Raw genomic sequence first — 20,116 nt, forward strand, 5'->3', positions numbered from 1 at the left:
GTCCTAAAATGACAGATACGATACTATTTGTGGAACAGAAGACAAGGTGCTCTAAGAGACCAGAGATTCAAGCAGAAGCCAAGAATGCTGATGAGCGTGGCTGGGACCCTGTGTGGCACGGGGGCAGCTCTGATGGATGCAGAGGAGGAGGTGCTGCATGAGGAAAGTCGGTGCAGCTCGGCGATGTGGAACAAGGACTCAAAAATCCAAAGCATTACACTCAAATTCACTGTAAAGAAATATTAACTTTTTTCCTTCAGGAATGCTTGTGTGTGTGCAACTAAAAACTAGAATAAAATTTCCAAAACTTTGCGAAAAAGGTTGCTTAACACAGATGCTCCTTTTTATATAGCTTATCAGCTACTTTGTATTACCTGGAATTCACAATTCAAGAATAAAATCTTTAGTTCACTTAGCAACACGAGAGAACACACTATACACCTTAACTGACCATGAAAAGATTGTTTTATTCCATGAAAATATTCTCAACAGAGAACACTATCTTAAACAAAGCATTTACCATTAAGAAGTCAACATATGCACAAAAAGAGTAAAAATTATTAAAAAATTAAAGGTTTTTTGGGGACAATTCACATGTTCAAAATTTAAGAACGATTTAAGAATGATTTAAACTGTGCAAGTACAAATGTCTTTCCTATTGTAATAACGCATATACAGGTCGCACTATTCCACATGAAGAAACTTGCCTCCTGCGGAAGCAAATCCTGCTTTTAGAAAAACAAACAATTGCTTGAAAAGAACAGTTAGTCCTTACAAGAAAACCTTAAACTCTGCCCTCTGTGGCTGCTAGCCAAAAAAAACACAAGTACTTGGGGCTTTATATAGAAGACAAACACGGGCTGATCACATTTCCTCCTCACTGCTAACCTTTAAAATGCAAATAGCACTAGGATTTAAAACTACTTTATGTAGTCTGTCAGTACTAAATAATGTCACATTATATAAATAACCCTGTAACGAGATTCAAAATCTAAACATTATAGTTTACTAGCCTCAAAAGTAACACACTATATGTCAGCTGTGTAACAGGGGCACACTTGATCTTATGAAGGCATTAACTTTCACACAATTGTCATTCAGCTTTAGTATAACTGGTAGTACGAGTCAAACAACACTGGGAAAAAATTATTAAAGCAGTTGCACAGCTTCTAAAATATTGCTTAAAATCCAACAATACACAGACCATTTCACGTTCTCTTTCTTCTCTCAAAACAGTAAAGAACCAAATTAATGAAGCTTCCACTGGTAGAAATATCCCCTCCCCCCCCCCCCCCCACCATTTCCCTATTAAACACCACTAAGAAATTAGTTAAGATACAAGTCATTAACAGAATCACAAATGTGAGGCAGGACAACAGGAGTAATAGGGCACTAATGACAATTCTATTTACAAGTATAAACATACAAATGTCCATTTTACAGGTAAAAGTGCACATAGATCATTACAAAGTTTCACTGTCATCTGGTTCAAACTAAAGCATCACTTGAAAGCAGACTACCACTGTAATAATCAAATGAGAACATGGTAACCCCAAATTAAAAGACAATGGGGGGAGAGATCCATAAAACTTCTCATAAAAACACTGAGTAAAGTCAAATGGACTCAAACATGTCTTTAGTTTGATGCAAAAATTTGAAGATGCACCATCAAACGTGGTAGAGCTCTAAAAGCCACCTACCGAGGCTACAAGGGCAGCTGCAGCAGCCCTGCAGAGTTAAAGGAGGTCACACTGCGCTGACACACAAAGCCCTTTGTGGGATACTGTAGTGGCAGTGTTGGCAATCAACAGATTTAGGCACTCTAGTTTAAGGCAGCATTTGAATGGAAGCAGCTGACTTCTGACAACAGTCCTTTGTCTTGAGGTGGTAAGTATCTTCTGTGTTTATTATGCCAGGATTTCAGTGCTGACTATAGATTCTTCCCAGACTGAGGTGCTGAAGATGTATCACGGTTCAAAGAGTTCTTTCAACTGGGCTGTAGGCTAGAGCAGAGATGTTTTCTTTTTCTTATCATAAACACTTCAGGTTCAGAAATTACATCTTCGTAATGCGAAAACTGGGATGTTTTGCAGTGGGGAAGTTATAGCAGCAACACAAACACTAGGATGGAAACATTAGTGCTGGCGATGTTTGACAAAGTGATCTGCACTACAAATGTAAAACAAAACTGAGGCTTGACAAGAACGAGGGATTATAGAGACATGCCTGAAAAATCTAGCCCGATCACTCTAGACATGCAACAGGGTGTTAAGCAAACACAGAAGTGGCGCAGGCAGACACTGACAGATGGCCAGGCTCCTAACAGACGTAGGATCTAAAAAGCCAACTACAACAGAGCTGGGGGACAGAGATGGTCCTGGCTAGACAGCCAATTGTCAGACAAATTTAATGACCGCTCTGCATTCTTTCTTAGATGTCAGTAAAATAAATGGAAAAAAGGCTAGCCATTGCTGGCTTTTTTTCCCCTTCATGTGAATAATTGTGAACAAGGAATCTAAGGGCTTACAATGATTTTTTTTAAATGATGTATGGAAATGCTAATGAAGTTAGTAAAAAATAATGATGTCTGCATGCACTCATGCAACTTGCTTCTCTCACTCTTTGAGCCTGACAACTCTAAGACCCTCCCCCCAAAGCAGCTGCATGTAACCTCCTTCAACATCTTGCCCATTTCCTCAGAAACCCTCTTCAGGAACCTGCAGTCCAGGAGGAAAAAGAAAAGAACAATTACTGAAGACCTTTGGTAATAAGACCAAAAGGGCTGTTCAGTTTAAAGTGTCCGTCCCAAATGTCCCTAAAATCATTTCATAGTCAGCTACTGAAAACATCAAAAAAATCTGGAACATGAGCAAAATTAAAGACCAGTCTTGTAGCTGCTGCCTCACTTCATTTCCCGTACAACTAGCACCGCACTAGCCTTGACTGTACAGTGTTACCAACAAATGTGTGTTAAAATTAATTGGAAAAAACCAATCTACCCTAATAATTGATGGTTTAGCTAAAATGAGGAAATGCTCTAAATGGCAGTACAGGTATGTTCCTCCAGCCCAGTTAGTCAAAAAAAAAAGTTGCTTTACTTTTTTATGTTCCAGTACGTCTCCTCTATTCAAGATTTCCTCTCTATCTTAGCTTATTTAAAATCCTTTTTCCTATTATAACCACTAAATGTTAAATAATCACTAAAGTGATTTATTTCCCAAAAGGCATTTTCAAGATAAAAAATACAAAGATTAGACTAATATGGAAGGGAGTTTGTACATTACTGAAAATTACTAGTAAGCCTGAAAATATTTTCAGGTCTCAAATGAAAGCTTTTTTATTTACCTAAGAGCTGGCAGGTTGATTTGGTAGGTCTCTTGATTCACCTACTGCTGTAACAAATTTTATACTAGGTACTTATAGTCTTCCATTAGGAAGCCAAAGTTAAGAATAGAGGAAAATGAATATGGTTACATTCTTATTTTATCCAATGAGCCACCTATCATGGCTGTCTTTTTGGAGACTCTAGCTAAGTTCAAGCTCCCACTCCAAACCGCTCTTTCGGGAGTCAGCTTTCCAGAGCATTTCAGAGCAGGTTTACTTATCTGAAGTCACTATAATCACTGTTTTCTGAAGCCAAGTGTGTGTGTATATGTATGAATGTGTGTGTGTCAGGCGGGGGCAGGGGGGCTTTCTATCTATGAATTCCTGCCCCAATAGGTCAAACTCTATGATCGATAAGGCAGAAAAACACAAATCCTTCACACAGACTTAAGCAGGACATAAAGCAAAAGGCATCAATTAAGCTTCACACTAACATCACTCAAATGGTAAAGCATCAATGAGAACAGTTTCTTGTGGTAATCTTCACATCTTTAAGATCAAGCCTACATTCAGCTCACATAGTGAACAACAAATCTTGGATGCCCTTTAAGTTTTCTTACGTTTTCCCACCCGTTGAATGTGTTTTCATTTTGAGTTATCATGCCTATGTCATACATATCACAAAGCTGCCTGGTTAGTTTAGATGTAAGTTACTGCACCTTTACTGTTTTTCTCTAGAGTTACATCTATGTATGATGTGGGAACGTAGCCTTCTTCACCGTTCTGTCTCCGAGCTCTTGTCCATCCATCACCTTTGTCCTCCTCGATGATGTATAGAACTTCACCTTCTTTCATTGCCAGAGTACCTTCATTATGTCCTAGATGAGAGTTTTCATAGTACAAGCATAATTTAAGCACAGCAAAAATAAGTTACAAATAAAACACAAAACAACATGAAACCCTACTTGACTTCAATGTACAGAGGCCAACTGACTCTCATTAGCAACACCTCTATGCTACTTTGTAGTTTACCCAACACTTTCTTATACATTCTCATTTGAACTGCACAATAATCTGTGAGGCAGGCATTAGTATCACCCCCATGTAACAGATGAAGTATACATCACAATGAGTTATATGATATGTAAGGGTTCCTACTCTCCCAGTTTGCTATTTCAACTTCTTTCCCAAACTTGAGTGGTGTTGCTACCTAGACAATTCATGAGATGTGGATCAGGAAAATAGCAAAAAGACAATGAGGGGCTGTAAAGAATGTAGTTTTAAGAGAGAGCAAAGAGAAAACACAGGCTCAACTCTTGTGATGGTAGAAGGAGAATTGTTATAGTCACAAAGCACAAACTTCCTTCAAAACCTCATCAGTCTCAGGGCTCTCTTTACCCCCAACCCCCACCCCTCCTAACCTGCTTAGCAGTAATTATTTTCACAAATGAATCTTCATTTAACATATGCTATATTCTTCCCTATTCTCTAGATTACATTATAGCAAGATCTTATTTACTATGAATAGTCACTAAAGACCTTAATTTTAAAACCAATACAATGGATGAGTGGGGAAGGACCTCAGTCACAGACCATTTTACAACTTCTCTGTAAAGGTGTTACTGTGCTCCTCTGTGATCTGAGCAACAGGGTTTTTCACAGTCCTTTTCCCACAGGGGAGGGAAGAGGGACTAAAACTGCAGGAGAGGACCACAATGACTCCCTCCCCTCAGACAGTTTGTCATCACAGAGGAAAAGATGGCAACCAGAAGTAATCATATTCTCTCTCTCTCTTTTTTATTTTTGTGACAGAGAGAGAGAGAGGGACAGATAAGGACAGACAGACAGGAAGGGAGAGAGATGAGAAGCATCAATTCTTCACTGCGGCACCTTAGTTGTTCATCGATTACTTTCTCATATGTGCCTTGACCAGGGGGCTACAGCAGACCAAGTGACCCCTTGCTCAAACCAGATGAGCCCGCGCTCAAGCTGGTGACCTCGGGTCTCGAACCTGGGTCCTCTGCATCCCAGTCCACTGCTCTATCCACTGTGCCACCACCTGATCAGGCTCTCATATTCTCTTCTTCCTTCAACTGGATATGTGGACTATAGTCAGGATATGGTGGTGGCATTCAGATATGCCATTTGCCTTGTATCTGTCTCCCAATGTTAGCAAGTTGCAAGAAAAAGCTTGAACTGACATCTACCAGTTTCCACTTCCTGGGTTGGGCTACATGCACAAGCTGCTACAACTTTAATGAGTACATGTAGCATTAGTAAGATCTCCAGGGGAAATTCTGTATTGACCACATTTGATAATTATATGATAATCTATATTAGGATGCTGATGACATAGGTCACTTTCTTTCACCTTCATGTATGAAAGGAAAATCTGTTTGGAATATAAACAAAAATATTCATTCTAATGAACTAGGATTGTAATTATCTAACAATGTATTATTTAGCTGAGAACACTAAAGTGCATGACTCTTGTATGTAGACTTTAAGAAACCAGTATTACCATATATATAATATATTAAAAAAAAAAAAAAAAGAAAAACCATACCATCGAAAGGGTAAATAGCTTTGCAGTGTCCAATAGCAGGCAAGGGATCGTCATCTTCAAATTCATCATCAAACTCATTGTGGTGACCATGTTGTTGGGGTGGCCCACGGACTTCTTGGTTTGCATCATCAGTGTAACTTCCCTCAGGACTATAAAATATAAAATTATCTCTGATCAAATAACATAAACATGGGAACGTTTTATATTATTTACAAGTTGGTCTCGGGATCAATTCAGAAAATTATGTAGCAATTATACAGTTCCAAATTAAACCTTTATTTTCTTAAACATTGACCATATACAGAAATTGCTTCTAATACAAAATGCTTCTTTGTTGAATTTCCTGAAATTAAAAAATTAAAAGACTACAATGTTCTAGACACATAGTAAATATCTCACTATCACCAGCTCCAGAGAAAATGTAAACATGTATTAGATATTTGTCTTTCATCATCCTGGATTCATCACCCCTATTTTGGCAAGATGACCCAAAAATTCCTTAGGGGACCCACTCATATTCAGTTAACATGTTTCAGGTGGAATTGTTCTGTTCTGGCTCAAGAGAGCCAGTTTAGCACAGCACTTTTAATGGTCAGAGTGAAGAGTTCACAAGTAGGACTGTAACCCAATCAGATGTAAGAGATGCACACAGACTATTGCTTGGGACTGCTGAAAGAGAAGCTCCCTTCCTTTTCCACAGGACTTCAACCTAGAGAAACATTAGCCCAGAGCTTTGAAAAATTATCATATGAAGCCTTACAAGGAAGCCAATATAGTGGAAGGCAGAACTTTCAGGTGGAAAAGAAACTGAGTGCTGAGGTTATATCATCTGAGCTTCTAGATGAAACTCTCCCTGAAGTCAGCCAATAAAATCTTTTTCACTTTAAGCCAGTATGGGTAGAGTAGTATTTCATTCTGTCACTAAAAACCCAGACTCCTAATCAAGTTAATTTTCAATGAATCATGGTATCAGGAAAGTTAGTAATTTAGAAAATCCAAAAAGATTAGGTAATCTAAAGACATTTTTTTCTTAGGAACATTCTAAGTCAAAGATAGAAAAATGTTAATAATTTTGCTAAAGAATCAAATTACTAAGATGTTACTAATGGGGAAATCTAAATAATTAGGTTTAACATGCCTGAAAAACATGTTCTTAAATAACACAAGCCAAATAGATTATTAAAATCTAGGTTTTATCTAAAAACAAAACTATATATTTTGGGGTTTCTCTTGATATACTAGAAGTTATGTACTCTTTCAAAAAATGATAATGGAGAAAAGAACTCATGTTTGTCAGGAACATACTGTTAACCAGGTATCTTAGTACTGGGTGCTTTACGTACATGACTGTGTTTATTACTAATAGCCCTGTATAAGGGGCATCTTCACCTCTATTTTATATTTGAGAAAACTGAGACTCAGAGAGCATTAAAAATGAATTTACTCAAATTAAACTATAATTAAGTAGCAAACCAAGATCTCTCAAATTCTTCTCTAAGGTGAATTTTAATTTGTTGGACTTTATCATAAACAAGATAAAGACCTATTACAAGGGAGAAATGCTACAAAGGCTATAAAAACATGGAAACTTAGCAAAATGCATTCTGGAAGCTCTGGTCCAAACAAACAATATACATTTTTTTCTTCTTCACAAAACTTTGAGGCAATTGACAGTTAAATTTTTCGTGGCATTAGCTACCAAACTCCATCTACTTTAAGGGGCTCTTCTCAGGCCTGAGGAGCCTGTGCTTCCAGGCTGTGGCTCCAAGAGTTCTCTCTGTCCCACCTCTGGTGTGGACACGACCAACTAGAACTGAGCAGCAACAGGCAACCCGCTTCCCTTACAGCTATTGTAAAGAAACAGAAAATTATTCCGGTTCAAAAGACTGACGTTATTAAAAGCCAAACTTGTTAAGTGAGGGAAAAAATTATATGAAGTTTAGGAAAAAAAGTGAGAAAAGGTTGGGGGAAAAGAAGAAATACAAATAAAATACAAAAAAAAATGACCTTTCTCGTCCCTGTGTTACAAGATGATTTATGTCACTGCTATGTCTTCTGTCTCCTCTCCCACCTGTTTTGCCTTCAACTTCAGAGAGCCATGCCTTAGGAAAAAAATAAGTAAAACTGAGCTTAATAAATATTTTTAAAAGCTCATAAGATATTCTACATTTAAAATGTGCTTTGAGTTTTTATTATTATGTAATTCTTAGAGAAGGGAAATCTTTATAATTTGGTCAATGATCAACGCTATGGCTAATAAAAATAATTTAAATGTTTAATTTTAAATAATGTTTTAAATTTTAAAACTTCAACAAGGGACTAAACATTATATATCATGTGATACCTTACTTTTTAGGTCATGAAACCTATAGTTAAATATCTGAAGATAATCTTACCAAAACCAAGCTATCATAATATAGTTTATACAAATGAATTATCTCAGACAACTACTAAATAAAAAATCTACCTCATTCTTGTGAATTTCCATTCGCAGGCGGTCGATATTATTCATGGTCTCTGCTAATTTAGGCTGCAAACTCCCTGGATCCCCCATTTGTGGATTTTTCTCATAAACATCTTTCATTTTGTTGAGTGCTTCTCTGAAAATATAAAGGAAGCCATAAAATTAAATATTCATTCTATATGTTCCCAGATAAAAGTTTCATTTCTGAAAGATTCATATCACTTTAAATTTAGTCAAATATTACCTGATTAAAGATAATCTGATAAAGTATATAGAATCTGTAATTTAAGGAGACAGTCCTTTAAATCAGTGGTTTTCAACCTTTTTATACTTGGGGATCAGTAAAATTAGAAGAAGTACTTTAGGGACTGCTAAGGTAGAAATCACCCTCAGCATAGGTGAATTCAACTAAGATCACTGGGTCTATGATCTTCATACCACATCAGGGTGCTTAGCTCTTTTGCAGAGCAGCACAAAATTTCTTTCAGACTACTGGTTGAAAAACACTGCTTTAAATCATTTAAAATATCAAAAACAAAACAGATTTAATTTCTCATTTTTTGCTTCTAAATGAGATTATATATATCTAGGTATATATGAGTTTGATTTGAGGTATGAGTTTAACAATTTTAAGGAAACATTTTCCAGCCTTTTATTAAATATATATGTATTAATTATATATACATATATACATAATATATTATACATATATTTATAATATTAAATATATAAACATATTTATAGTATATTGAATATATACTTATATGTAAGTAATATATATATTTACAAAGGCTGGAAAATATTCCTCAATATTCTTAAACTCATCACAAACCCATTATATTCCTATCCAGACACATTTCTTTGTTCACAGCATCATCGTCCTCCCACCCATCTATGCTAGAAATAGAAATGTATCTTTAACTTGCCCTTCTACCTCTAAAATCAGTTTTTCTTCACTTATCACATAACAATAAGATTATAACTCAGTTCTCCTTGACTCTAACATCTGACATTACTGACTTAAACTCCTTAATAACTCTTTTTCTTCTTGATCTCCTGGAGCAGGGGTCAGGAACCTTTCTGGCTGAGAGCCATGAATGCCACATATTTTAAAATGTAATTCCGTGAGAGCCATACAACAACCCGTGTACATTACGCATTATTCAATAAAAATTTGTTGTTGTCCCGGAGGGCAGCTGTGATTGGCTCCAGCCACCCGCAACCATGAACATGAGCGGTAGGAAATGATTGGATTGTAATACATGAGAATGTTTTATATTTTTAACATTTTTTTTAATTTTTTATTTATTCATTTTAGAGAAGAGAGGGAGAGACAGAGAGAGCGAGAGAGAGAGGAGAGACAGAGAGAGAGAAGGGGGGAGGAGCTGGAAGCATCAGCTCCCATATGTGCCTTAACCAGGCAAGCTCAGGGTTTCGAACCGGCGACCTCAGCATTTCCAGGTCGACGCTTTATCCACTGTGCCACCACAGGTCAGGCTACGTTATTTTTTTTTTATTAAAGATTTTTTCTGCGAGCCAGATGCAAGCATCAAAAGAGCCACATCTGGCTCGCGAGCCATGGGTTCCTGACCCCTGTCCTGGAGGATACATTTTCTTTTTCCTCGTCCACATCTCTACTGTCACATAATCTCCCTCCCTGGCTTCTTCTCTTCCTCTGTGCATCCTTTAATTGTGTGTTACATAAAATGACATAGGTTCCTTCTCATCTCATCTTACACTTCTCTTATTGTTTTGTTTTTTTCCAGTTTTATTGAGCTATAATTGACTCATTGCTTTAATATCACCTATCTTCAAATGATACTCAAATAGATGTCTCTGATTCTCTTTGTCTCCTAAGTTCTACATTTCCAAATTCAAATAGATACTTCCATATACATTTTTTACATAGCTCAAAAATCAACAAACAAAATCATTATCTTTGCCCAAAATTTATTTTTCTTACTGTTTTAATTAAGTCTTTATCTATACTTTGGAGGTACAAAGCCTCCACTTTTCTCTTTTTAAACATCCAATCAGGTGGCAAGTCTAACTTACTCTGCCTCTGACACAACTCATATCTACTCCTCCTTTCCATTCCCAAGAAACATCTTAATTTAGGCCCTCACCATCTCTCATTAGGATTATTATAAAGTCATCTAACTGGTTTCCTGCTGCTGGTGTCCTTCTTATACAATCTACTCTTCATATAGTTTTCAATTCTTTTTCTTTAGAATATAGAGGTGATAGTATCATCACCTGCTCTCTCAACAACTTTTGGTGACTCTTCAATACCTATAGAATTCTACAAAAAAGCATTCAAAACTTTACATAATTCATCCTACACCTTTTCATCCTCATCTTCTGCTGTTATACACCATACAATTTCTAATCAAGTCTCCCTGGCCTACAGCCAATTCTAGGCCATGCAAGAACATTCAAATTTTGTGGGGTTTTCTTGTCTTCCTCTCTTCCTTAAATGCTGTTACTCTACCCTTACAGTATAATTTGTTTAACTGACAAAAAAGCCCATTCTCCCGTCAAGGTCTAATTCCAATGTTCTAGAAACAAACCACTAGCTCTGACATTTATCAGCTACCTAATTTAGACACATTATGGATTTATATGATACTCAATTTTTCCATCTATATAACAGGAACAACAACTTCAGAGGGCTATTTTGATGTACTCAATGATATACTCCATGTGAAATGCAGGGCTCACTTTCTAAGACATACTAATCCCTCAATAAACATTAGTTTCCTATACTACCACCCTTCCTTTTCCCCTAACAACTCCCCAGTGACATCTGTCTTATTTATCCCTGTGGGAATTCATTATTTTTCCCCTCTAGGTTTGCCCAGAATTGTGTATCTCTATTAGCAGCTATCATAATTCAGCTTGTATAGAAATTGAATTGCTTGAGTTTTATCTTTCCCAACTAAAATGTAAGCCTGTTAGGGTCAGAAATTATGTTTTATTCATTTTTATATCTTCGATAGTATTGGTAGTCTTACATATAGTAAGCCCTGAATATTATATGTTATAATTTTCCAGTGACCATTTATATGTTGCTCCAGTAAGAAATATATTTTTTTAATTTTTTTTATTTATTCATTTTTAGAGAGGAGAGAGAGGGGGGGAGAGAGAGAAACAGAGAGAGAGAAGGGGGGAGGAGCAGGGAGCATCAACTCCCATATGTGCCTTGACCAGGCAAGCCCAGGGTTTCGAACCGGCGACCTCAGCATTTCCAGGTCAATGCTTTATCCACTGCGCTACCACAAGTCAGGCCGAAATATTTTAACATTTAAAAATTATTTCATGCAATATATAGCCTGGTGACTACAGTTAATAATATTGTATATTTGAAAGTTGCTAAGAGAGTCATGCTTACAAATGAAACTAAAATGATGTTATATGTCAACTATACCTCATTATTTACTAAGTCCATATCTATGAACTGCCCATCTGCTACATTTTATTTGTAAAATCAAAAGGAACATTCATGGCACTTTCACAGTCATTAGCCATGTACACAGTGGAAAAATATTTCAGTCAGCTGATGCATGTACACATTCTCAACTGAGGTCAAATAAGGAGATGCTCTAATTCCTTGTTTCTGCTGAACAAGTGTCCTTTTCCTGCTCATTGTTGGTGATTTTTCTGTTTAAAGCAGACCATAAACAAAGTACTGAAGTGCTATCCATTGTTCCTGAGAGCAAGAAGGCTGTGAGATACCTTATAGAGAAAATACATGGTTTATAAACTCTGTTCAAGCATGAGCTACTATGCTGTTGGCCCTGAGTTCAGAGTTAATGAATCAACAATATATATAAAGTAATGTTTTTAAAAAGAAACACACATAAAACAAGGTTTTGTATAGTTGATAAAAATGCTGAGACTAGAGGTTAATAAATGGAGTCCTATGTTTTCTGTGATGGTATTCACTAATTCAGTGTTCACAGTGACTTTATAGAGCCTAATTGCCACAAAAATGAGAACTGATTGTAATGCCATATTTCATTTATGATTAAGCACCAATTATACCTGATGTACAATTCTTAACAATCTCTTTAATCACGCAGTCCAGAACTTGAACTCTAATTTAAAAAGTAGACAGTAAGTCACCAATTCATTGTAATAACGCTTTCTCATCTTAACTCTCTATGGCAGGGGTAGTCAAACTTTTTATAAAAACTGCCCAGTTTTGCAGTGCTGGTCAACCTAGTCCCTACCGCCCACTAGTGGGCAGTCCAGCTTTCATGGTGGGCCTATCACAGCGCCATTTGGTTGCTCTACTACCGCCCACCATGAAAGATAAAATGCCCATTAGTGGGCGGTAGGGACTAGGTTGACCAGCACTGCAAAAGCGGGTGGTTTTTATAAAAAGTTTGACTACCCCTGCCTATATTCATTAAAATAATACCAAAATACAGGAATCTTTTTATAAAACTGAAAAAAATTAAAGCTTTGAGTGAGTGAATCTGGAGCCATAAGTAATCAAGCACTGTGTGTCAACATATTTTGCTACAAATGAAATAATTATAGCTTCAAGTTTCCATTGAACTCAATTTATATACCAAAGCAAGATGAAATTTATTCAAGTATAAAAGGTAGCCAGCATTGGTTAAACTACTATTGATGAGTCATCAAATGATTTCATAAATTTCTGGAAGGCATAAATATATACCGTTAGCTCTGCAACCTAAGAAACTCCTTAACATTTCATTTCACTTGACACATGGTAATGATAAAATTTTCCAAAGTGTAGGAGTGAATTTTTCTCTCAAAATATATTTCAATTAGGACACATGATTCTTAAACTTTTTATATATGACATTTAAACACATCATTCAAAGTAAACCTGAAAGAAATAATATAATGGTAGAAAGAACTAAATGGTAAAATACTTTTGGTCTGATTCTTTTTGTAGTTCTCTGTTAAGTTCATCGATGCGCTGCTGTAATCTTTTACGTCTCTGTTCTGGTGGCAGATGACTGAAATCTTCTAGTGCTGGGCCCTGAAAAAAGAATCTAAATCAGTATAAAAGGCATTTTCAGGAAATTTTATTTTTTATATATACCTACTATGAAATAAGAATGTCAATTTTAAGTTTAATTTCAAATCACCCCCAAAATACTCCTTTTAAGAAAAAGAAATCTACACAGATATGTGTGTTAATTAAAACAACTGTATTAACAAAAGGGCTCAAATCCCAGTCAGTTTATAAAATCATACAATGGTAAAAATAACACCAGATACAGATTAAGTGGTAATGACCAGTATCACATTATTTCCAGGTCTTGGCAGAGTTAAAATAAATACATACGGATCTTCTTACAGCAACAACAAAATGGAAACACATAACATTTCTCATCTATACAAATTGTTTTATATATAACATATTATCACATTCCCAGTCAAAATACTGCAAATGTTCAGACTGAAAATATGAAGTTTATATCACTGCATTAAGTAAGCAACTTACCTCATAAAGACAATCTAATTAATGAAATGCTAATATTGCATATAGTCCTTGAATGACTGCAATTATTTAACCATTCTATTCTTTAGAACTAAAACATACTTAATTATTAAAAAACAAAAGATCCACTAAATGAAATATGAGTAATAATTATATTCCAATAAACACTCTATTTTCATTTATTCTTTTGTACAACCAAATTAATATGCCACACTTATTCCTGAAAGAATTATATGATAGAAAGAGGTCTAATCCTTTTGGAAGTATGCTTGATGTTTGAAAAGTTTTTAATGTGTTGATATTCAAGACACAATATCATTTAAGAAAAAGTGCTAGTATTGAAATGTGAATTACTGATCCAAATGATGTCTTTATTTAAATGTTAATCATGTCATTGTTACTTTATCTTATTAGAGATTATACAACAGAACCAATATTTAACAACTACTGATTACATTCCACATAAAACCCATATTTACATAGTTTCTATATATTCCAAAAACTGATGATACCTATCTCCTTCATCATTTTTCTTTTTAAAATAGTGGTTTTAAGAATATACAAGTTCAGTTTTTAAAGTGTTACTGAAGTGAGCTCCCAAAACAAATGTATCCTTGCTCTTTGGACCACTTAGGCCTGTAACACAGCTAACTAGCTTTATTTCACCATATATAAGAATGCTTCCCTTACTTTTAAAAATGAGAAAACTCACTTTTCAGATAAACCATGATCAAATGTAATAATAACTGAATCTCTAGAATTTTCCTAGTGGCCCGCACATTATGGACATTCAACAACCTTCCCTAAAAAGAAGTAGGACATCTTGTCTAAATGGCCTTTGATTTTTAATATACCAGTAACCACACAAAAAAATCTGTCAATCTACCAAATTTGACCTCCATGGATGAACCGCAAAATTTCCTACCCTTGATTTAGTGATTATCAATATAAGTTATCAGTTTTAATCTAATTTATGGTATAGGTTTTAAAAACTATTATATATGTGTCAAAGATAAAACTTTCTAATTTATATATTTTAAAATGTTTCCTAACATTTTGAAAAATTAATTAAGTCAGGATATATATTCCAATGTGGTTTATTTGGCAGTATTATAATAAACTCAAAACTATGTATAAGCAAATCACCAAATTTTCACTGATCATAATCAAACCTTGTTCTCAAATTTATTAACAGTAGCTACCTAGGCACATGCATGTCTAATATCCTATTTTGACATTATAATCTATTCTATTATACAATGTGAGAAGTTACTCTACTCTGTTTCCTATGGAGGTAAAGAAGACGTCTGATGCACTTAACAACCTGTCCCACTATAAGGAAATTCATAAAAGGCCAAATTGTAAAAGCCTGAAAAACTGGTTTATTTTCTAAAAATGAGAAGCTATTTAAGAACACAAAATTTGGGGATTAGGGCTTCAAAATGTACTTCCATTAATTTGTCTGAAATAAATGTGTAAAGGAACATCCTCCCCCCAACTCTGTCTCTGTTTCTCTCTCTCTCTCTCACACACACACACACACACACAAGCGCGCACGATATTTAGATTACTTGTGCTTTCATTCTATGCAGAAGAAGAAAGCACTGGCTCTATAACAAAATTATTAGGAAAACTTTTGTTCTTACTTTTGGAATGTCCAACAATTCTTATGGTAAACTACAAATCAATTTTATAATCTTTCAAAAGAGTGTTAATAAAAATAATTTCTGTTCAAATTTTTCTTCTATAAAAACAAACATTGGCCCGGGTTGGATAGCTCGGTTGGTTAAAGCCTCATCCTGAAACACAAAGCTTGATCCCGGTCAGAGCACACAGAGCAACAGATAGATGTTTCTGACTCTCTCTCCCTTCCTCTCTCTAAAATCAATAAATAAATTAAAAAAAAAAAACTTTTGTTCTACCATGTAACTTTCAATATAATGTTTAACTATAATTTTATTCTCTGTAACATGACAAGGACCACACCCAGTAACAGTCACAAACTTAATGAGTTGATTATAGGTTAACAACATTATTTTTGAATTTTTATGACATCAAGAGGTATTGGTATTTGTTGGACTATGGATTAAATACAAAAAAAATAAAACACACACATACAAGATGAAAATGTGGAGATGTACCTTACCACCTGTTTTGACTTAAAACAAAATAATGTTTTGAGATTTCTTAATGTTGGAACAGTATATAGATCAGCACATAAGGCTTACCATCTTCACCGACCACTGAATAGTTCAATGGAAAACAGAAAGAAATGATAAATTATTCACATGAAACCATAATACAGAAGATGCAATAACCCATATATATTTTTTATAATATTAAAATAAATCATGTGCATTTCACAATCCAAACAATTATGCCAGAAAAACAATTTTAAGCATATTTTTGGAAAGTAAATTATTTGCAAATAAAAACATACACTAATGATAATGGGCAGATATTTTGTATATGCAACTAAAACTCCAAAGTAATTGCAATCATTCTATCAGTAATCATGTATTTTCTTCTTTAAAAGAGAAGTTTTACAAAAGTGGATTTTGCTTATATAGCTCCTGATTCTCAAAACACTAATATTTAAAAAGTTGACTATAAAAGATCTAACACTGGCCATTTTAAAAGTACCAGTAATCTTACATAAAGTATTAAAAATGGAGTGCTCTTCCCAATGCATTAAACAAAATACCGTGATCTAAACTAAATTGTTATAGTTCAAAGTACTGTGTTGAATTTAAATATAGGTTTTAGGTGAGGGTAATATTTCTACTTTAGTTTTAAGGTGCTTTTTAAAAATACAGACACATTAATAAACACATTATCATCAAATTTATAAATGAGTCGCCCAGATTCAAGTTTCTCATATGCATTTCCTAATAAGTATATGGGTTGAATTTTGCTTTGATATTATAGCTTCTATTTTTCAGTTTTATTCTGAAATCCATGTGCTTGAAAAGCAACACTAAACATGTAACTGCAATCTTTAGAAAATTTGTTAAAATTTATTCTTTCTGAAAATATGAAATGACATAGCCAGAGTACTCTCATAATTATATATACTGTATATGTACATATAACAAATATAACACACATTCTGTGGGTTAGCAGGGTTCTGCAACTAGCATTACATCTACCTAAGATCCCAACTAAACATAAAATATGCACATGTGCATGTATGTACACACACACACACACACACACACACACACACACACACACACTCCGTGACCCATACACACAGGAGAGCTTTACAAAGTTAAACTTCATGTTCACTGCATTTGTTTAGCAGTCTCTAAAATTTTTCTTTCCTTGTTTTCTTTTCTTTTTGTGTGTGTGTGTGACAGACACACACAGAGAGAGAGACAGACAGACAAACAGGAAAGGAGAGAGATGAGAAGCATTAATTCTTCATTGCAGCACCTTAGTTGTTCATTGATTGCTTTCTCATATGTGCCTTGATGGGGGGTTGATACTAGCAGAGCAACTGACCCCTTGCTCAAATCAGCAACCTTGGGCTAAAGCTGGTGACCTCGGGGTCTCGAACCTGAGTCCTCTGCATCCCAGTCCGACACTCTATCCACTGCACCACCACCTGGGTCAGGCTATCTTTCCTTGTTTTCTAAATCATAGTGCTTTATAGAAGTTTGGGGAATGTCACATAAAATTTCACATAGACTTACACATAAAAATATGAATTTTAATAAATAGCTGACAAAAAATATCTACCCCTTATCTGATGAACTGGACATATATAGTAATGGTTATAATGATAAGAAAAGATGACATATGCTATCCATCATTTTTCCAAATTAAGCTTAACATTCTTTAGACTGTCAGTAGTTTCAGGGAATAAAACCACAACTTTTTGTGACAAAATTCCTGATGAAATTTAATGATTTAAATTTTAAAAAGATATTCATGCTCTTCTTTACATGTTATTAAAACAAAATTATGTATAGGACAAGAGGAAAAATACCTAAGGTGAGAAAAAAGGGATCTTTTATAATTTTCAACCAGCTAAATTTCTAAGTGATACAAATTTTCTTTCTAGTTTCTATACTAATGTTTTAGAAAAAACATTAAGATAATTATAACTGAAATATCAGATGTTTCAGTGTTTAGCTAATCAAATTTTGGTGATACAAAAAACTCAAGTTCTTTGTAAAAATATTAGAAATATATAAAGTAATTCATGTTCAATACAGAAACATCTTACTCTCATATGCAATTATCTTATACTTAAATAACTAGAAATTTTCACATACCCACTAGACATTAAAAAAAAACACAAGATAGTTAAAAAGAAAACCAGCCAATTAATATTATTAGATGTATTTCATTTAAAGATAGAAAACTTCTAAGAATTGAACTCTGCATAGAGAATAGCTTACAAAAATGACTCTAGAAGTCTGTAAGATCCTGAATAACTTAGAAAACATGGACTTAAAGAGAGAGAAAGAGAGAGTACTCAGTAAGCTCATGAAATAGTTATAGAGTAAAAATTATTCATTTCTATATTACATAATTAAGTTTAGGTGTGTACCCAATATCCACTACTTGGTGTAACAAAAGGAAACTAGACTCCCATCACTCAGAAAAGGTCTACTGGTATAATAGTCAAATTAAAAAACCACTGGTCCAATATACCATTTCTCATATATTTAAAGGTAATGAGAATTTTGTATACTGTACTATGTTTTCATTAAGAAATAAAAAAAATTATAAATTTTTAGAAAAGCCAAAAAACAGGTATTTAGGAAAAATAATGTAACAAGCATAGCTCAAAACAAAGAGGTTTTATTTCAATATTACAACTCATCAGCTTTAAGTTAAGATTAATCATTTCACAATATATGTAGATCAAACCATCATGATGTACACCTTAAACTTCAGTGATATATGTTAACTACTTCTCAATAAAACTGGAAAAAAATAATGGTTATAAAAATATTGTTTTTACATAAACACCTGGGGACTGAAATTATTTTAACAAATTTACTTGGCTGGCTATTTTAATGGAAATATAAAAAGGGCCTAGAAGTGATTTATAAAGATTAGTGAGTTTTCTTTTCTGTAAAACATACAGGAAAGTTGTTGAGAGTAGATCCAAAGAGTTGCCATCACAAAGAGAAATTATTTTTTTCTTTTTATTGTAGCTATATGAGGTGATAAATGTTAATTAAACCTACTGTGGTTCTCATATCACAATATATGGAAGTTAAACCATCATGCTGCTCACCTTAAATTTGTACAGTCATGTATATAAATTGTTTCTCAATAAAACTGGGGGGAAAAATCTTTAACATTTACTTTATAAGCTTAATGTATTCAAATTAAGATAATGTAAAAACACATAGTGTAGCTTCTTAAAGCTTATCTTCTTTTTGGATTTTTCTATTTTGAGAAAATTCTTAGGTAGAAGAAAAACTTCTCTTTGGGTTACTTTTTAAATATATCTAACCTATCAAATATCAAAAAGAAGCAAATTTCTCAACACCAAAACTGAAATGAACTTTCCTTCCTGCTCTTTCCTCCGAACCTCTAATTGGTTTGTCTGTCATATTTTCTATTTTGCGTAGCATTTCTTTCTTTGCCATGATAAATAGTTTCTTTTAAGATTTTATTTATTCATTTTAGAGAGGAGAGGGGGGGAGGGAGAGATGGAGGGGAGAGGGAGGGAGGGAGGGAGAAGGAAGCATCAACTCCCATATGTGCCCTGACCAGGCAAGCCCGGGGTTTCAAACTGGCAACCGGCAACCGCAGCATTCCAGGTCGACACTTTAGCCACCGCGCCACCACAGGTCAGGCCAAATAACTTAAAAAGTGGGAGGATTTTGGCTTTCTGGAACTAGGTCCTCCAAAAAGAAAACAAAAACAAAAAAACCCAATATACTAACATTTAAAATTAAAGCAATAGCCTGACCAGGTGGTGGTACAGTGAATAGAATGTCGCACTGGGATGCGGAAGGACTCGGGTTCGAGTCCCCGAGGTTGCCAGCTTGAGCACAGGCTTATCTGGCTTGAGCAAAGCTCACCAGCTTGAGCCCACAGTCACTGGCTGGAGCAAGGGGTCACTCGGTCTGCTGTAGCCCCATGGTCAAGGCACATATGAGAAAGCAATCAATGAACAACTAAGGTGTCACAACAAAAAACTGATGATTGATGCTTCTCATCTCTCTCCATTCCTGTCTGTCTGTCCCTATCTATCCCTCTCTCTGACTCTCTCTCTGTCCCTGTAAAAAAAAATAAAAAATATAAGTATAAA

At 34.8% G+C, this 20,116-nt stretch overlaps 1 protein-coding gene across 3 annotated transcripts in view; it reads right to left on the reverse strand.

Moving 5' to 3' along the window:
• Positions 1-447: 447 nt before the first annotated feature.
• Positions 448-20,116, reverse strand: part of FNBP1L (formin binding protein 1 like) — a 107,217-nt gene continuing 87,548 nt past the window's right edge. Inside the window, exons 11-16 of one of the 3 annotated variants that reach the window (XM_066376756.1) lie at positions 16,065-16,079; positions 13,262-13,371; positions 8,358-8,490; positions 7,898-7,992; positions 5,891-6,039; positions 448-4,202 (exon numbers count right to left, since the gene is read on the reverse strand). In XM_066376756.1, the coding sequence (XP_066232853.1) occupies positions 4,024-4,202; positions 5,891-6,039; positions 7,898-7,992; positions 8,358-8,490; positions 13,262-13,371; positions 16,065-16,079 (681 nt within the window). In that variant the 3' untranslated portion in view covers positions 448-4,023. The remainder of the gene's footprint in view (positions 4,203-5,890; positions 6,040-7,897; positions 7,993-8,357; positions 8,491-13,261; positions 13,372-16,064; positions 16,080-20,116) is intronic. The other 2 variants (XM_066376755.1, XM_066376754.1) reach the window with 2 other exon arrangements.

Source organism: Saccopteryx leptura, chromosome 3 (genome assembly GCF_036850995.1).
Source record: "Saccopteryx leptura isolate mSacLep1 chromosome 3, mSacLep1_pri_phased_curated, whole genome shotgun sequence".
In the NCBI taxonomy this organism is placed as follows: Eukaryota; Metazoa; Chordata; class Mammalia; order Chiroptera; family Emballonuridae; genus Saccopteryx; species Saccopteryx leptura.